General features: G+C 48.2%; 1 protein-coding gene and 1 pseudogene across 1 annotated transcript in view; one reads left to right on the top strand and one right to left on the bottom strand.

The window, feature by feature from the left end:
* The window catches only part of MTAP (methylthioadenosine phosphorylase), a 39,864-nt gene extending 29,291 nt beyond the window's left edge, over window positions 1-10,573 (bottom strand). Inside the window, exon 1 of the mRNA XM_066614418.1 lies at window positions 10,519-10,573. Coding sequence (XP_066470515.1) covers window positions 10,519-10,551 — 33 coding nt within the window. The 5' untranslated portion in view covers window positions 10,552-10,573. The remainder of the gene's footprint in view (window positions 1-10,518) is intronic.
* Window positions 10,574-11,117: 544 nt separating this feature from the next.
* LOC136643176 (5S ribosomal RNA) lies at window positions 11,118-11,235 on the top strand (annotated as a pseudogene).
* Window positions 11,236-14,110: the final 2,875 nt, after the last annotated feature.

The raw sequence follows: 14,110 nt of genomic DNA, 5'->3' as shown, positions 1-14,110 counted from the left end.
CGCCACCCTGAGAGGAGATAGGCTGGCGCATGGATACACACCAGCTTCTCCACACTGACATGGGTCCTGGGAAGAGGTGAGTTTGCGCCAGCTGAACTCGGCAAGCGTGGAGGTCTGGGGGAGCATGGGGAGGAGGAAGGATGGAGGTGTTTTCAAGTGGAGGGAGGGCAGGAGGCGGGTGTTCCTGGGGGGCGGGCAGGCGGTGAGCAGGAGGTGGAGCCAGGATCCAGCAGTCATGCTGGATCCTGACCCCATTCCCAGGTGGTCCAGGGCAGTCCCAGGTTGCTCAAATTTGCACCACCTCTTTAGGAGGTACAGATTCGATTAGACTGATTAGGGCTTCTGCGGATCTTCCCAGGGTAAGGGGAAAAGTTCCCCCTTGCCTCGGGCTGAGCCTCAGACAGCCCGAAACTTGCGCTGGATACAGTGCAGGCCTACCGATCTGCCTGTTCCAGCACAAGTTAGGATTGTGCTGTTAGACAATAAAAGACATCAGGAGAGGACAGGATAGCAGCGAGAAGTACAGCAGATTAAACAATTAATATCTCTTTTAAAATTTCTTTCAAAATTCTGAGGAAAGAAAAGGCCTCTGCCTGCATGGTGACCTCCAGCACAGCACTAAGAAGGGCCACACCTCCTTCTTGGAAATCTAGCACTACTTTCCAATTTGCAATCGTGTCAAAACCACATATACAGTCATATCCTTGACTGTTCCACCAAAAAAACAGCATCAGGGTCATGTTGCCATCCCATCCCTCAATGGGGAGGGGGTGTCTGCCAACCACCAATATTCACATAAAGGAGGAGGAGCAGTCTTGACCGTCCTCCTTGCTTCATTTCTCTCACTCTCTCATTCAGGCATCCACATGCAACCACACATACAATCAGACCTTCTCTGGGTAGCATGCAAAGTGTCAGAAGGCCAATTGCTTGGTGGGTACAAGCAGTAGGCAGGTTTGCTTTAATCAAATCAAAAGATACATTGGGGATTAAAATGGAACAAACAGAAAACAATCAAATTCTCTGCTTGAGAGCAAAAGTTCCAAATACACTAAACACAGATTTCAACTAAGACTTCCTTAGCAGTTCAGCAACCTCCTTGCACCAGAGGGAAAGCGCCTCCTAGGAGTTAACTCCTTTCTAGCTGGACAGCAGAATGGTTTTCATCTTGGCTTGGCTGGCATCTCGCAAAGCCCAACTGACATCTTGCATCTCCGGCACATCTTGTTCTTCCAACCAAGCTGAGCAGCTCTCTTTTGTCCTATTTTAGGGCGCCTAGTCTCCCCCCCCCCCAGCTCTGACAAGCTAGTTTGAAATTATCAGGCATTCAAATTTCCTGCTTCCAAGTCAGGTGAGCACACTGGACCAATGACCAGGTATGAACTAGGTTTTGGTCAGGGGGATTGTTCTCTTGTGATAGCAGGCAGTCACAGGACTCCAGTTTACATGTGTAAGGCTATGCACGATACATGATCCAGACCTCTGGACAGAGTGGAAAATGTGACAGGGTGCTTCCTAGGTCAGCCTCAGTGCTCAGAGAGAGCTGTCATTTAGGGGAAAAGAAGGAGCTGTCTCAGGAGAGGGATTCTTGCTTGTGGCAGCCTGGTACCAGAATGACACTAGAGTAGGCTCCACTGTCATCCCTGGGGAGGGCATTTCAAGCCTCCCTGGGATAGCATTCCACAGAAGGGACATCACAGCTGAAAAGTCGTCACTCCAGAGGTCAGGAGCACCTAGAGTTTAGCAATCCACAGGCAAAATAAAATCAGTCACATTGGCCAGATTGGTACTGCCTGTGTAATAGTGCGAGTGAAGCTCTATCAGCTGTATCACCAGCATCACATCCGAGCAAGCCCTGCCCACACACAATTAATTATGTGAATGCATCCCCTTGCAGGCAATGTAAATGCTACATACAATTAAGGACACCAAAATGGTGCACAAAGTTGGGGAGAGGGGTGTGCATGTTTAAGTCTTTAACTGCATATGGGAGAGGATAGTTCAGATGTGTCATTCAAACTGGTCTGCAGATGGCTAAACCCCCAAACTAATTTCTTGCACATAGCAGTCCATCCACATTTTGATGATGGCATGGTAAAAAGCCTGCCCACAGCTTCATTCATTCATTATTCAAAAAGGGGAAGGGAGGTTGAAACATTAACTACTAAGATAAGCCATGTGCAGATATTAAAGTAAAGATGCCCAAAGTAAATCCTGCTCCTACTGCTAATGCACTTCTAGCCTTTCCCTACACTCTCCCAGTAGCATCCTCTACTGGGAGAGGAAGGACCTCGCCAGGTATACTCACAGTGTTTTGGAAACCTGGAGACTCTCCACATTCACATTAACATCTGCACACAGCTACACTTAAATGCTACAACACTTTTGTGTGCAATGTAACTGGCAGGCCATATAAGTAACTGTTCATGCTCACATGCAACATCAAGTATTTCATCATTACAAATCCCTCGCTTGGCTTCGGTGACAACTTATAATGGAAACTGACCCCTTGCAAAGGGATCCGTTTGGGTGGCAAAAGTCACTTCCAGCTCCTGAACCACTCTTTCGGAAATGTGGTGTCCCTTCTCCTTAATAAACAAGTCCAAATTATGGACAACCCTGCTACAAGAAATAAAGATCTACGTTCTTGTGCCAGCAATTAACTCACAGGCCTTCCCCACCCTCCTCACAGTTGGCTTGAAGAGGGAGAACAAAATGCTAAAAGCAAACCATCTGTGCCACCCACATAAGTTCCTGCAATCTCCTTCCTCCTCCCAGGGCAGGCAATGCACGGGTCTGGGGCTTTCCACTTCAGTCAGCGGAAAGCAGCACGTGAATATGGAAGAGGGGGAAGCAGCCTTGGCCCCTTGCCCCTGATCTCTAGATTTGCCAACCAGATCATATAACTGATTACACTGTCAGAATTCTTTCATTTGCCACTGGAAAGTCTCCACTATCATGAAACATGAAGGTTGCCCCAGTCTACTAAAGTTGTGGGCTTTCAGAACTTTCTACCTTCTGGGGAAACCTTCTCTGCACAGTGCTCCACAGACCTCCTATATACTGCAGAGGATCTGGGGGGAATATTCTATGCAGTGGTTCTCAAACTTTTTAGCACTGGGATGCACTTTTCAGAATGACAATCTGTTGGGGCCCACCACAAGTGATGTCACAGCAGGAAATGACATCACCATATGATAAAGTCAAATCAAATCAATTAAGTAAATTAAAAGTTTACAAAAAGTATACCTTTAAAAAATTTAAAATAAAGAATAACCCTCCTAATCCACCCAAGCAGTTGCTGATCTGTGTAAAAAAAAAAAAAATTCTCCAAACATCCCAAAAGCTGCAATCCTATCCACATTTACCCCAGGAGTAAGCCTCACTGACTGTCATTGCTAACAGCATATACATAGTAGCCTGTTCAAAGTACAGATCTGAAACATTTCCCCAAATGCACTCACATACCATGGTAGCATCAAGCCTAATATATTAAAAATTGGAATGAATGGGGACCCACCTAAAGTTGGTTCACAATCCACCTAGTGGGTCCTGACGCACAGTTTGAGAAACACTGTTCTATGGTGCACAGTCAGCTCATCTGTGGAGCTGGCCAACCAACACTCCAAAGAGTTGGCTTCATCACGACTTCATGCAAAACTCTGATCAAGCTTAAAAACTACTGCAGTAGGTAAGACTATTGCATGAGACAAGTGGATATAAGGCACTTTTTGATAACTATGGTGGAAAATACCCTCAACAAATACACGAGAAAACGGAAAGATCTGTAAGAGCATTCCACTCCAAATTTCTACAGTAAGTTCTTCAGTATTATTACTATGAAAAAAATCTCTTTCATTCTTGCCAACACAGATCTTACGATAAAAATTATATTTAGAATCTTCCTTTTTTAAAAAAAGCTAAGACTTATTGTGGTCCCTGCTATCTGTCAAACACTGCTTGAAATCTTGTCACAACATGCCAAATTACTAGCAGGTTACTATACCAGATACTTTTGATTTGCTGCCATCTTGTGGCAAGGGAGTGGGAGTGCAGGCAAGGTACTTTTTCTTTTGGCACAAGATGAACAGAGGAGGCTAAGCCCTCTAACCCATGAGACCCTTTAAAAACCCATTTCTGCCCAGCCCACCAGTGTACACATTTGATCCATGTTGTGTATATACAATGTTGGGCAGAAATGGCTTAAGTGGTGGCTCTCTTATATTTAGCAAAGGGACAGCATCCACCCTTATTCATCTAGCAGAGCATCTTTTCCTGGGGACTGTTGCAGATACCTTTCATGAGTATTTTTGAGACTGTGAGCCCCCTTTGGGTGGAAGGGGGGAATGGACATTTTTGTCCATTCTTTTGCTATGCAAACCATGATGAGAACTTTTGTCACTGTTGTTGAAATACAGCATATAAGTACTGTATCCTAAATAAATACAATTCTAATAACGGGGACTGAAATAATTTTGTTTTTGCCTATATTTGTCTGAAATTAACTGCTCAGGCTCTATGCAAGACAAGTTTGGTATTACAGTATATGTTCAAATCCAGTGTTCAAATGGTGAATTTGCAGTAATTATTATGGAATGCAGGGCCAGCCTGGGTGGCCAGCCAAATTTTTCAAGTGGAAAGAGCAAGGCTGAGGCAAGGGTTTTCCCAAGACCCTCTCCATCAGCACCATGGTCCCAACAAAAATCTCCCAGCCCTCCAGCTGTTCTTTGTCTTAGGAGGGGAGCTGCCAACATCAACCTCAGGTCTCGTTTGGCCTTGTGCTCAGTCACAAATGAATCAAAAGTCAAATACTGTGAACGGACTGTGGGCCCAACCCTATCCAAGTTTCCAGCAGTGGCGCAGCCACAGTGCAGCCCCAAGGTAAGGAAACAAACATTCCCTTACCGTGAGGAGGCCTCTGTGACTGCCTCCCCACCACAGGATGCAGTGCACACCCCACTGGCATGGTTACACAGGCACTGGAAAATTGGATAAGATTGGGCCCCGTGGCTGCAATCCTATGCCCACTTAGAAAAGACTGAGGGTGCAATCCTATAGCCACTTTCCTGAGAGTAAGCTCCACTGAACACGTTGGGACATACCTCTCAGTAAACATGTATAGGATCATGCTGTGAGTCACACTGAATATTACAATCAGTTACAAACCAAGCTGCATCATCATCTACAATCAGCTCAATCCCGTGTATGTCTATTCAGAAACAGCATCCACATTGGATAGAGTTCTCCTAGGAGCTATTGCTGCAATGGCAGTACAAAGGAGAACTTGCCTTTGACTCCTGTCCAGTTTCTGGACAAATGAAAGAGGATGGGGTAGCTGATACACATGTTTATATAAAAGGGCCCCCCACAGAGTTTATACCCAAGGGTCTCCCAAATCTGCACCAACCTTGAGTAAGCCCCATTGAATACATTGGGACTTACTTCTGGGTAAACACCCATAGGATTGCGCTGTTAGATTGGTCTACAAGAGACTGGAAGATAGGCATACAAGAGATCCATATGTAAATCTGATCCATATGTAATCTGAGCTACATTATTTCTTATGCTCAGGACAGAAGCTGATATTTCCAGGGCATTTTCCACTGTCAGCCAGGAATACCACATGGACAGCTTGCTAGTTATTCTTAACTATTTCTGGTTAAACTCTTAGTGTTTGGGGAAACTCCAAGCCATCTTTTTGTATTAGAAAACCCATCAATTCAGACACCTCAGCCTGGTTACTACCAGGTAATCAGTTGCATTATGTTCCATCAGCTGATTCATGTTCTATACATCTTTGCACCAATCCTTAAGTAATGAATGACACTCCTGTGCAGTAAAGAATGCCATAAGTCAAAAGACTTTTATTCAGATGGAGACAAAACTTGCAGATCTCAAATTTACTGCAATTTAAAAACTGTAGGCAACAGCTACCATCTAGCCTAGACTTTGGCACTGTTAAGGCCACTGAAATGAATGAGTTCAAGTGAGCCTGACTCTGCGCTGGATCATGGCCAATGTATTATATAAGTGCATGAGGGCACAATCCTAACCAACTTTCCAGCACTGGGTTAAGGGTAATGCAGCTCCAAGGTAAGGGAACAAACATTGCCTTACTTTGAGGAGGCCTCTGTGATTGCCACCCAAGTGCAGGATGCAGCACACGCCCCATTGGCACAGTTGTGTCAGTGCGGGAAAGTTGGTTAGGATTTGGGCCTGAGTCTCACGGAAAGGTGAGGGTTAAAAAAAACCATGCAGAAGACCCCTGCCATTCAAACTGATTAAAAAGATTCCAGGAAGTTGGTCCTCCTACTCTGCTTATGCAAAACATCAAAACCACTACAGCAGGCCTGTCCAATGTATCATCCAGCAAAGGGAAAGTCACCCACCAGCCATGCACTGTGGTATTCCAGATGCTTGCTAACCTCCAGGGCCTTTGCAGTTTGAACAGGTCAAACAACACAAGAAAACAGGAGCTTTATTGAAGGCTTGCTGGGGCCCCATACATGGTTGGTGGTCTGCATTTGGCAGAGTGGGCAAGCTGGCAAGTAGCATGACTGACCCAGATTTTACTGCCCAGATCCAACATTTTGTCCACCACCACACAGGCTCTCACAGAGCTATCTGTAGGGCATTTCCCCTCTACACTGAGCATATAGGAAGGGAATTACTCCTATCTCAGTATGCCCCAGATCCCTTGCCTCCTCTGCCATTTTCTGCAAGCTTCCTTCCACTTGTCCTTCCCCCAGGCCTTCTCTCTCCTTGTGTAATTTGCATTCACCCTTTAGTCATGGCTTCCTGACCCTTAATTTTCCAGTCTTCAGGTTGCATCACAAAGCTTCTCCCAGAACTAGAGTCTGAATAGCAGGTGCTGTATGCAGTGTAGTGGCTACAGTGTCAAAGTCAGCACAGGGACACCTGGCTTCAATTTCCCTCTTAGCTGTGAATCTCACTGGGTGACCTTGGGCCAGCTGATATCTCTTAGCCCAGTGGTCTTCAACCTTTTTCATGCTACAAACCCAATTCATACATATGTACACATATATAAAAAGTATTAGACTGGGAACCCACTGTTGCTCCCACTCCCCTGCCAGGACCCGATCCACCCACTCCCTGGCCTGTTACACCCTCCCAGTACTGTTCACTGTAACCAAATATTCTTATCAGAGAGAGTAGGAAAATTTATCATGAAGCCTTGTACTGGTAAAAGCTATTTTAGCACAATTGCTAAGCCCTTGAGCAAGACTGGGACAAAGTCCCTGGTACTTGAAGAGTTACACCAGATGTCTCCCCCTTTATCTGGTGGTGCTCTAGTCCTGTGGTCTTCAATCTTCTTCATTCCAGTGAGTTGCCGCGACCCCACAGTGGAGGTGTTCCGACCCCATTGGGGTCCCAACCCCAAGGCTGAAGAACACAGTCTTAATCTAACCCAGTGTTTCTCAACGTTTGTCCTCCACTGTACCACTTCACATGGTCCACTTATTCGAAGTACCACCGCAAGTAACTAGCAATGACATCATTGCCAGTTACTTCTGGGTTGGAAGGCCAGATGCGATGCAACAAACACCAGTAAGAGATTCAGGGTGGATGGGAGGGCTTTTTCGAGTGCAGGAAAGCATGCTTTGGAGCTCTGCCCGCTGACCTGAGCCTCCTACCACTGATTGTTGCATCGAGTTTCTGGTCTCGCTGCTGAGTGGCAGGGGTCCAAGGTCCAATGAGTACCACCAAACACCACCTCAAGTGCTATTGGTGGTACTCGTACCACTGGTTGAGAAACATTGTTCTAACCTAACCTACCACACAGGATTGTTGCTAGAATAAAATGGGAGTGGGAAGACTCATGTATGCTACCCTGCACTCCTTGGAGAAACTGCACCATGCAAACATAACTAATAAAAAAGCAGGGTTTTAAACCTAGTCAAATGGACAACTTTTGCTTCACTTGTATGGCACAATAATTAATAAAATAATAATTATTGTATAATAAGAGCTGGATTGCTCCTGTACAGTGAGGAGGTATATGACATTCTAAAGTCTAAACCATCATCCGAGTAAATCATTCAGGTTAATGTCTTTGCAAAGAAACACAATTGTCATCTTTTCCCAAATAAAACACACACATACACACACACTCCAAACAGCAACATGATCTTTCTTGCAGGCTTATATGAAAATTGTGTGAAGCTCTTCCAACACTGCTTTGATTTTTAATCACTCTGAAAGGTTTGATGTCATCTGCAATCTTGGCCATGTCGTTGCTTACCCCTCACTCCAGATCACTGTTGAACCACTTAAAATGTTCCCATCCAGAAACAGTGGGCACCTTAGTCAGTTCACAGTGCAGTTCACTGTTCACATGTCTCCATACACTTCCAGGCTTGCACCCTGCGACCCAGGGCCCATGAAAGGGGGGTAATTTGTACCCAGGCCCAGGGTCAGGGCCTCTGAGAGAGATTTTATCAGAGGGTACAAAGTTTCTTTTGGGTCCCTTCCCAAAGAGGAAGGGAGTGAAACATAGTGGGGGGGGTGGAAATGGGGGCAAAACAGACGGGGGAAAGTGGCAACAGCTAAAATAGTCTTTGGAGCCCAGGTTCACCACTCTTCCCAATGCAGAGTTCAGGTCTACTTGCATGCCCAGCGTTGGCAGCTAGATACAGTAATACAGAAAACCTAACACACTTCTAAGTCTCCCTAAAATCTTTCAAATATAGAAAATCATTGCAAGAGATTAGCATCATTGTATTTAGGCTCATGCTAGAATGGAAAGTGTCCTGTGTACACCAAAACTCACTTCTGCTGCAGCTGTAGTCTTGCAGCTGTAGCCCTGAGCTTCTCCTTCATAGGAAGCAAATTCAGAAGCCAAAGAGCAACTAACAGGTCAGTTTCCTCCCAGATGTGACACTGTTAAGGAATGTATGCATTCCTAGGTCTGGTATGCATGGCTTGTGGCAGCAATTGCTGCCATGTGCCCACTGTAATGCCCCCAGCATCCCGCATGGGCAGTGAGTCTGAGTGGGATTGGAAAATGGAAGATTCCAGGAACTTTCTGGGCCCTGTCCTTTGACTCCTGGGTCCCCTTTCTGACTCTGGGTCCGGGTGCAAATTACCCCCTTTCCCCCCCCAGGCCCTGCCCAGGGTCATAAAAGGGGGCCTAGGAGCCAAAGGAGGGGGCCCAGAAATTTATTGGGATCTTACATTTTCCAGTCTCACCTGGACTCACTCCACACATGGGGCACTACCAAGGGTGTGCAGTGGCGGTGGCTGCTGCAAGACATATCTGCTGGGCTGAGGAATGCATACATCACACTCCTTAATGAACACAGGGTCAAATCTGGGACGAAACTGGCCTGCTACAATAGCTCTTTAATAATGGATCTGCTTACCATGAAGGAGTGAATAGTAGCTCAGGGATACAGCTGTTGGACTACAACTGCTGCAGAAGTAGGTGTTGGTGCACACAGGGCACTTTCCATTCTAGCCTGAGCCTAAATATGATGATGCCACTTTTCTGCAATGATTTTCTATGGTGAAAAGATTTTAAGAGTGTGTTCGCTTTACCGCTGAAAGGACACTTTGCCAACAGACTGAGGCAAAGAGGCAAAGAAGGAAGGCCCATAGCCAGGGAGACAGACCAGGGACAGACTGCACTTGCTCCCAGTGTGGAAGGGATTGTCACTCCGGAATTGGCCTTTTCAGCCACACTAGACGCTGTTCCAGAACCACCATTCAGAGCGTGATACCAGAGTCTTTTGAGACTGAAGGTTGCCAACACATACACACAAATTACTGTATCTAGCTGTTGATACCCTGCAGGCAGGTAAACCTTGGCTCTGTATGGGGATGCCTGGTAGACCTGGGCTCCAAAGACTCTTCAGGCTGTTGCCATCCCCCCCCCACCCTGCTTGGCCCCTCTTCACCCCTGTTCTGCCCACCCCTGTCCCCACCCTCCCCCACTCTGTTTCATCCCCTGCCGTCCCCTCTCCTTTGGGAAGGAAACTTTGTAGCGTTGCTGCCACCTGGTTGTGTTGGTGGCCTGGCGAGAGATGCAGCAGCAAGGTGGACCCAGGGCCAAACCCTGTCCAACTTTCCAGCACTGGTGTGGCTGCGCCCATGGAGTGTGTGCAGCATCCTGCGGTGGGAGGCCAGCCAGGGAGGCCTCCCCAAGGCAAGGGGGCTGTGTTACAGCTGAACCAGCGCTGGAAAGTTGGCCAGGATCGGGCCCCCAGTTGTGCCAGGCGGGGGGCGCTCCCAGGGAGGTGCCACTTTTCTCTTAGGCAGGGCTTAGGAGGGGGGCGGGAGGTCGGCTTTGGGGGCCCACGCGACCCACACACGCACACAGAGTGCTCGTGCCAAGGCCCCGCGCTTCTCTCTGCCTGCCCGGGAGGTCGCGCGCCGGGAAGCCTGGCCCGGGAACAGCGCGCAGCAGGGCCGAGCGCGCGCCGGAGTGGGGGCAGTAAGCGGGGACGGAGGGGGTCTGCACTCCCCGCTGGGGCGGGGGAAGGAGGGCGAGCGCCTTACCTTCACGGCCGGCGAGGCAGCGGCCGCAGCCATCTTTTGTGTGGCAAGAAAGGAGGAGGAAGAGGAGGAGGAGGCGGTGCTTCCAGCCTGCAGCGCTCCGCAAGGGAAGGGGGTTCCCGCCACGCCTGCCCATTCGCACCTCCCGCCAAAGTCCTTGACAAAGTACACGATATCTTCTTCCCATCCCTGTTCAGGCAGAGCCACCCAGAGGGGCCACAAAGTTTCTTCTTCACCCTTCAAATGTGCATTTGGCTCCCAGGCCCCCCTTTTTGGGGTCTCCCTTTGGCTCCCAGGCTCCCCTTTTTGGGGTCTCCCATAAGCACACTTTTTGGGGTCTCCCATTGGCTCCCAGGCCCCTCCTTTTTGGGGTCTCCCTTTGGCTCCCAGGCCCCCCCTTTTTGGGGTCTCCCTTTGGCTCCCAGGCCCCCCTTTGACTCTGGGCCCAGGTAATATGTACCCCCTGCCCCCCAGGCCCAGTGTTCAGGACCAGTGTGCAACACTTTGATGTTGGAAATTGGAAGGGAGAAAGGAAAAATACTGTGATTCCTGATCCATTGATCGTGTTCCTGTGATCAGTTGAACCTTGCTTGGTAGGAGTCCCTACAGCAACTGTTACCCTGCACATGCCCGATCTCGTCTGATCTCAGAAGCGAAGCAGGGTCAGGCCTGGTTAGTACTTGGATGGGAGACCGCCTGGGAATACTGGCTGCTGTAGGCTTATACCATAGTCTTTCAAGACTGGAGGTTGCCAGCCATTGCCAACCATTGCCAAGACTGAAGGTTGCCAGCCATTGCCGGGTAGGAGTCCCTGCTGGACTCATTTCACCAGCCACCGTTGGATTTTGTGGCACACCAATGGAGCAGTTCAAGGAGCAAAGCGGCCATCAACGTCGCTTTCCTGCATGTTGCCGCCGCGTCCCAGCTCTTGGACCACGCAGCAACTCCTCTGCCTGTGCCACATGCAGAATTCAGAGCTGGGCAAACCCCAGGAAAGGAACGCTTGTGGGTGGAATCAGTGGGATGCTGCATCCCCCTGTGCAATTGGTTTGTGCAAGCGGTTGACCAGTTAAGTGCAAGCACACACAGAAAGTTGACATGGCCCCAGGGCTGGCCTGTTCATGGGGCCAACTGAGGCAATCACTGCAGGCCACAGATTGGCTGAGGAGGGTGCCCACCTCCATTCCACTCATTCTTTCCTGTCCTTCACACTTCATCTTTCTGCTCCTGAATACAAGAGATTGTGGAGCCTAGGTGAGGACCACACACAATGTGGTTTGGTCCCACCAGCCCTTCCTAAGCGGTTTTACATGGATTTTTAGGTGGGTTTTCCAAGTGCGACCCAGAAGCAAGTGCAGATATGTCATCACATCAACATGTCATCAGCACTTGCTTCTGAGTTCCATGATCAGAGGCAGCAGGAGCAGGGCATCGCAGGCCTGGTAAGTTTGGGAAGCGCTGCTCTCCTCTCCACATCCTTACCTGCTCTGTTCATCTCTTCCTTTCCCAATTCAAGAAATGGGATAGGCCAATGCTGGACATAACAAGATAAACAGGGGCAGTGTTTGACACTCCACCTCAGGCATCAGGAGCATTTGGGCCATCTCTTGTGTATGCATACAGATACTAGTTGTGTTTGTGATTGAGCCATTCCTTGGTCCAGGGCGGTAGATGGGGTATCTTGGGTTGGACACAGGCTAGCTATCCCTTCCAGGACTTATATGAGGCTGAAGGGGCAGGGAGGATTCTAAAAAGGAGCCTGTCTTTGTTTCACCTTCAATAGAGAAAGAACCTTGGCAAGAAATTGTTGGAGTTTGGAGCAACTCTGCTGTCCAGAGGTGGCAGGATACTGTCCTGAAAGGGTTAAGCCATGGCCCAGTGACCCTATACTTTACCTGTCCCCTTTTGGTGACCTATGTGGGGGGGTGGCCCAGACCCTATACCCTTATGCTCCGAGCACGCCCTCTCTTGCTCTCTTGCCTCTCTTCCACACTGACCACTGACCTGTTGAGATGGCACCCAGCGGGGCTCTGCTGGCGCCGCCATCTTAACCACATGGCACACAGGGCAAGGCAGCTTTAGGGCCTTTTATCATCCTTAAAGGGACATGCAAACTTCTATTTTGAATAATGCTTTTTTAGGCGGCATTGGGGATGAGTTTATGGAACCAAGAGGATGATGACCTGAAAATGTTTGGTAACTCCTGCTCTATACCATTCAGGCAGCTCAATCCTAGGCTGCACTGGAATAAGCAGGCCAGCTGTCCTGTGCCATATGCAGTGCAGATTAGGTGTTGGCAGCCACACAACTCGGATTTAGGGGCTTTATTTCCCCTTACCCTGTATGTGAATGCGAAAGGGGCTTTATTTCCCCTTACCCTGTCCATCCTGGTTTTTGAAATGCCTAGGTTGGATGCAGACTCGCTGTCCATTCCAAAATTTACATTTGGCTGAAGTGACAGAAAAGACAACAGGACATAAAGTGGATTTTGAACACACTGAGTTGTTGTCTAATACTATACATTACCATGCACGTATGTATGGAGAAGCAATTGAAATATACAAGCATCAAAACAATCTGAATAGGAAAGAAGAAACAATGAGAGTTAAGAACATAAGAACATAAGAACAGCCCCACTGGATCAGGCCATAGGCCCATCTAGTCCAGCTTCCTGTATCTCACAGCGGCCCACCAAATGCCCCAGGGAGCACACCAGATAACAAGAGACCTCATCCTGGTGCCCTCCCCCACATCTGGCATTCTGACTTAACCCATTCCTAAAATCAGGAGGTTGCGCATACACATCATGGCTTGTACCCCATAATGGATTTTTCCTCCAGAAACTTGTCCAATCCCCTTTTAAAGGCGTCTAGGCTAGACGCCAGCACCACATCCTGTGGCAAGGAGTTCCACAGACCGACCACGCGCTGAGTAAAGAAATATTTTCTTTTGTCTGTCCTAACCCGCCCAACACTCAATTTTAGTGGATGTCCCCTGGTTCTGGTATTATGTGAGAGTGTAAAGAGCATCTCCCTATCCACTCTGTCCATCCCCTGCATAATTTTGTATGTCTCAATCATGTCCCCCCTCAAGCGTCTCTTTTCTAGGCTGAAGAGGCCCAAACGCCGTAGCCTTTCCTCATAAGGAAGGTGCCCCAGCCCCGTAATCATCTTAGTTGCTCTCTTTTGCACCTTTTCCATTTCCACTATGTCTTTTTTGAGATGCGGCGACCAGAACTGGACACAATACTCCAGGTGTGGCCTTACCATCGATTTGTACAACGGCATTATAATACTAACCGTTTTGTTCTCAATACCCTTCCTAATGATCCCAAGCATAGAATTGGCCTTCTTCACTGCCGCCGCACATTGGGTCGACACTTTCATCGACCTGTCCACCACCACCCCAAGATCTCTCTCCTGATCTGTCACAGACAGCTCAGAACCCATCAGCCTATATCTAAAGTTTTGATTTTTTGCCCCAATGTGCATGACTTTACACTTACTGACATTGAAGCGCATCTGCCATTTTGCTGCCCATTCTGCCAGTCTGGAGAGATCCTTCTGGAGCTCCTCACAATCACTTCTGGTCTTCA

Source organism: Tiliqua scincoides, chromosome 2 (assembly GCF_035046505.1).
Source record: "Tiliqua scincoides isolate rTilSci1 chromosome 2, rTilSci1.hap2, whole genome shotgun sequence".
NCBI lineage: Eukaryota > Metazoa > Chordata > Lepidosauria > Squamata > Scincidae > Tiliqua > Tiliqua scincoides.
This window is presented reverse-complemented; position numbering and strand designations above follow the sequence as displayed.